Here is a 5,925-nt window from a genome sequence, read left to right on the forward strand (position 1 = left end):
TTCTTTGCGTGAACATTTGTGCGGCGTTATGCAAATCTTCCCACATTGTGACGTAGGTATGTGGGGGCGTGTTAGAACGAGCCGTTTTAGGTAGGCGTGGCTGACTCTTAACTTTTATAAAGAATATCTCTTTGGATTTGAGACTTTAGTGTTTGCAACTTTACAGATCTTCTTTATACACCAAGAGCTTGTAACACTCCAAAGAGAAAGGAAAAATTGAAATCGCATCATATGACCCATTTAAACAACACAAATATGTTGAAAATAATCTATAAACATGCTTGTCAACACAATTTCAAAGTAGGTTTTTATTAAGCAAGTGTGCGAATTACTTAACCACTGCTTTAAAACTGTTGGCAACTGTTGGGCTTGAATCACATTCACTGCACAAACACTTTATATTTAGCAAACCTTCCTGGGAAATTTTGTTTGGTTCTGTGTAAATTAAGTAACATTTGGATGTAAATGGTCCTCCTGACATAAATGCACAACACTGGCTACGACCAGTAATTGACCATTACGACAATGGCTACGACCTGAGGATCACATCAGTCAAAGATAACCAAATCAATAACGTGCTAGTTTAACTACTTCCTAACTAGCCTAGTGAGATTCAGATTACACACAATGTTGTGCAAATTCTTTTCTGCATTTAGTCTCTAGCCTGTTTATTAATTTCTTTTACTTAATCTGCCATTGCTTACTATGAATATTGTTGGTTCTATGACAACTTGTCTCTTTGTATCTCTGTGGTTTCTTTCAGAGTGTTAAACAGGAGGACGATGCAGTGTATGCTAGTGTTGTCCACAAACGTTAATTCAATTCTCTGTGATGGTGTTTCCTCATTAATGATGTTCTGATCACAGGCAGTAAGTTCATATGCACACTGGAATGCCGATTATTGCAAAAAAGCTTTTTAAAACGTGAAAGCGGTTCATTTGTGCTAAAAGGTACTGTTTTAGCAGTGACTTTAGGGTGTTCATGGTTCGTGTATTTTAGACTTTTTTCTGAGTAACTTTTAAAAATGATTTGCTTATTGTGATCCTGTATGTTAACTTGTGTTTCAGCTATACTAGACAACCCCAAAACTCTTCTACATGTAACAGACATTTATTGTACATGCACTTATATTGTACAGAAAACCGCCGCTGACTTTAAACAGCCACTTCATTTGTTCCAGCAGCTTATTCTCTCAGTTCTCTCAATGCATTCATATTAAAACTTGTTTGAGGGTCAAATAAAAACCACACAGAAAACTTTAGCAATAAAATCTGCAGAATGACAGCCATTTAATTTTGATATTAGCAGTAAACAGATTATATTGGTGTCTTTTTACAGTATTAGAATCATTCCACAGAAGGCCTCGTTTAATACCTGGAAACAAATGTGGTTTTGTTTGTTTTGGCAGACAGCATGTGCATGAAAATGTGTCTATACTAGACGTTTGTGGTTAATGTATGCTAGAGTGTGCATGTCTTGAGGTGTGAATAGTGTGTGTTTCGGTGAATAGCATGTACATTCACAATTTGCATTCCTCTTTATGTGAAACGGTTTTACTGCAAAATACATAATATACATAATCTATGAATGCTGATTTTTGACAAAAAAAGATTACTGGTTGAATGTGAAATAATATAAAATATCATATACTGTATGTGAAATGTCAGATTGGTGTTCAGCGGCATATGCATCTGTGTATCGCTGATTTCTATCAGTCGTTGATTTGCATACTAATGCAGTGATCCTGCAGATAAGAAGTGTTAGCTTCGGCAGAAATTATTTCCAGCTCTAGAAGTCGTTTCTGAGAAGTTTCCACTATTCTTGATATCACACATATCTTTTGCGAAGAATGTGTCATGTTCGTCTGTCACCATCGAGGACAAATAAGGTAAATAATTTTAAAAATAAATGCATTGCAATGAAAATGGAAAGCATTATTTAATATAAGTTGTGGTATTTATGCAGTAATAATTTACTGGAAACTGTGCAGAAGTGATGATTATGCTAAGAGGAAAAAATGACGAGAATGATCATTTTGTTTTCATATATTTTTGGGAATTGCTATAAGCAATAATATTTTTCATATATATATATATATATACTATTTATATGCTTTTCATGTATGGCCTTTCCATCAGTGATAAAATAAAAATAAAATAACTTTTATATTAGAAAGATCCACAGAAAAAAGGGTTTTCCTAATGCTGTCATGAAGTAGAAACATGATATTTATTTTAAAATAATTCATCAATATTATCCATGTAATGACTTTATTAGTAAGTTTAAAGAAGGGTATATTGTGTGGTTCTTCTAAAGAGAAGTCAGAGACAATCTTACACTCATTTTTCAGCTGAACTTTCACAAAATTATTTTGGACCCAAGTTTCATTGTTTATCTTTGATTTGTTTTACAGTTTGTTACGATAACTGATTCAATGGTCTTTATGGAATGTGATAATGGTTTACTGGAGATGGATAATATAATCAAAACTCTTTTTTTGGGGGGGTAAATTCTATATAAACAAAGCAAAACACATGCCAGTTTTATCAAATGGTAGACTGGATTCCACTGATTTAAAGATCTTTTATGATTCTTTCATTCCAATATAGAATAATCGTACAGCTGTATTCCACTGTTGTTAAAAAAAAAAAAAAAAAATTAACGAGCTTAAACTGTTACATTAGCGCTCTCTAGTGTTCACAGCAAGAATCTTCCTCTACAAGAATAGCTCTGCTTTTAACAGATGGGGCGCTGTATAAATAGAGCTTACAGTAAGTAGAGTAGCAAACCAATCACTTTTTAACAATTAATTGAAAGCTTTAAAAAAAAGTTGATTAGTCACAGAACCTTTACACTGTGGTGTTCTGTTAGTGTTTTGAAAGTATTCAGGTCTAAAAAAAAATTTGTCTGCAGTGCAGAGACGTTCATAAGTAGCCTATATTAATAAAATAAAATAAAGTTAACTTAATAAATACCATATTCATCGCTGAGGATACATTTGTAGCTTTGATTTATAATGACTGTAGGTAAAGATTTACTGACTACTTCAAACGATTCAGTGCGTCAGATGATTCATTCGAACTGAATTGCGAATCATTTTGAACCGACTCAGAAGAGTGATTCATTCACTAATCGCTGGTTCTGATCAAGCGGCAACCTCCCGCTCTCTCTCGTGAAGCCAACAAGGAAGTGACTGTAATTCATCAACATCAACAACCTGCTCCCGCCTCTTTGCCCATTTTCGATTATCCGGGAGTTAACGCGCGGTGACGCGCTGCCAAGATGGCGACGGCCCGCTCCGCCCACTTTGAGCTTCAAAAACGCTCCTTGGAAATCTACGGGTGACGTCACGGACACTACGTCCATGTTTTTATACAGTCTATAGTTCTAATTCTAAACAGTCGACAGAAAATACCGGACAAATGATGTGATTGCAGAAATGTCAGGGAATATTAAATAATGATTTACCAAAATCGCCTAAATTAATGAAAAAAAAAAGGGATTTAAAAGCGACTACCAAATGTAGCTTAATTTACTTTTAGATCGATACAGGGTATCTGTCGAACATCACCTGACCAAACCCGGAAAACAAGGCTGCGTTCAGCCCCGACAAAATGGTGCAAAACGTTATTTTTTTAAACTGAAATGGTGGTGCGTTGAACACCCTGTTCTGATGACGCAAGAGTTGCAACTATGGCAGCTGAGAAGGCCATTCTTTGTGTTCTTTTTGAAGAATTTTCAGAGCCTAATGAAATCGGTATAAATATGTGTTTAATCCCAATCGAGTGAAGGGATTTGTGCAAACTGTGGTTCCTAATTATTGTGATCCAACATTTGTTGATCACAATGTTTTTCAGGATGAAAAGACAAACATTTCAGGTGAAGGATAATACACTTCTTACCTCCAAGACTGTGTTATGATCTATATGACCTTATTATTTTTATTGTGAGTATTAGGCTTATCATTATTGCTGATCACTGTTGTTGTGCTATGATATTGTAATATTTACCATTATATAATCAGAGGGGTATAGAAAAGTTTATGAAAGTGTCACTCCATAATACAATAGCAAAATAAATATGTAGTATTTTTATGTTACATTAATCATTATTTAGCACACCTTCCTAAGGAAAGGATATGGATCAGAACACATTGCAATTACTAAATTATATTTAGACAGACTTAAAGAAGTTCCAGATCTATACTTGTGCTCTTATTATTTCAGTTATTTTGCCTTTAATGTAAATAAACATGTGCAAACAATATACTTGCTCTTGTGAATTTATTTGGATGTTAATTACATTGTGAGCTGTCTCTTTAATACCGCGTGGTTTATATACATGTTGCTGCTGATTGGGCTGACATTTTTGACACACCCACCAAACAAGAGAAAACGCATCTCAAACCCCGTTGCACACAGTTTCCAGGAAACATGTCGTTCAACCCGGAAACCGTAGCAAAATGGTGCACACCGGTTTCAGCTTGAACTTGCCCCAGGTTAATAGAATACGGAAGTCTGTTGCGCATAACCCCTATTTGATGAAGCTGACTGGTCGTAAATATTTATACTTAAAAGACAAAAGCCTAATGCTGGTGATAGTATGAGTGTGAGACCAGTTTACAAATGTAACAGACAGGGTCTGTTTCATAAAACATGAACCAAACAAATGTATGTTAATAAACCTCGCAACGTTAACCTTCCAAAAATCTATTCTTACATGAATTTCCCTCAATGGTTTTACGTATAAGAATCGTTACAAACGCAAATTGGTTGATACAAAAGAAAACAAATTCACAAACTGTACAATTAAAAGCTTATTCGAATGCAGTTAAGTCAGCAATTCAAATTAAAAACATCGTTCAAGCAGTTGAACAGCTTTTGAAAAAATAGCAAATTCCAGAATTTGTCAAAGTACTGAATAAAATCTCACCTTGAAGGATCCTGATGGTGTCAAACTATGGACACAGACTTGAGAGGGACTGAAGATCCGAGCTGTTTTCTGGGATTTCTTCTTGGGATTTTTTCTGTGGTTACTAGGGTGTTCTGGTTGTTAGGTGGTAGTTTACTAGTCAAAAGAGCTCATCCCAAAAATATGATATGGCTCGAGTCTCTTGTGTCAGTGGGATGTTTTCTTCAGGGGCATACCGTTACATCTGATCGATTTGTAAAGGAACAGCACATGCAGACTACACCTGTGCAATATTTACTATTGGTTTGCGATCCTCAGAAAGTCATAATTTACAACTTCTACTAAGAAAAGTCCAACAAAACGCCATTTGAAGAAGACAAAACTTCTGTGCGGAAGTTAATAACTTCAGAGTCCCCGAGATGCGCGTGTATGTGTCGTCACGAGATGCACACATTACACATCAAATGGCATTACATCATAATAAAACCTCGCAGCAAACGTTTGCGGAATCAAATGTGAAACACACTAAATGACCCTCTCACGCAGTGCTGCGTTCAGCATCTTTGGTTTCTGTTTAATAATTGTTTTCCCCCAGCAGTTCATATCTGTCCTGTGATTATACTGGAGCTGTGCTCTGATTGGTCGTCAGTGCTCTGGTGGGCGTGGCTACTGTGGCTGTTCTGGTTCATCATATCCACAAAAGCGGTTAAAAGAAGAAAACATATGAGATATAGATATTGTGACATATTGGAGATTTAATCTGTAAATTTGACAATATATGCAAGGATTTAAATTCAAATATAGGCTTGTTATAAATCAAATCTGCAGGAAGTTGTACATGTGGGTGGAATTACATTTGCCAACTTTATAAAAATGTTTGATTTTATTTGGAAAAATAAACCACACTGGAGGAAATACAATGACAAATAGAAGATTTTAATAATTTGCTTCGGTTTTTGTACAATGACAGTATATATATATATATATATATATATATATATAGGCTAATTTACT

At 35.1% G+C, this 5,925-nt stretch overlaps 1 protein-coding gene across 1 annotated transcript in view; it reads left to right on the forward strand.

The window, feature by feature from the left end:
- The window catches only part of LOC107729911 (SLAM family member 9-like), an 11,432-nt gene extending 10,615 nt beyond the window's left edge, over window positions 1–817 (forward strand). The window contains exon 7 of the mRNA XM_016540647.1: window positions 764–817. Within this exon, the coding sequence (XP_016396133.1) occupies window positions 764–817 (54 nt within the window). The remainder of the gene's footprint in view (window positions 1–763) is intronic.
- The last annotated feature ends 5,108 nt before the right edge of the window (window positions 818–5,925 follow it).

Source organism: Sinocyclocheilus rhinocerous, unplaced genomic scaffold, assembly GCF_001515625.1.
Source record: "Sinocyclocheilus rhinocerous isolate Xijiao unplaced genomic scaffold, SAMN03320098_v1.1 scaffold1239, whole genome shotgun sequence".
Taxonomy (NCBI): Eukaryota; Metazoa; Chordata; class Actinopteri; order Cypriniformes; family Cyprinidae; genus Sinocyclocheilus; species Sinocyclocheilus rhinocerous.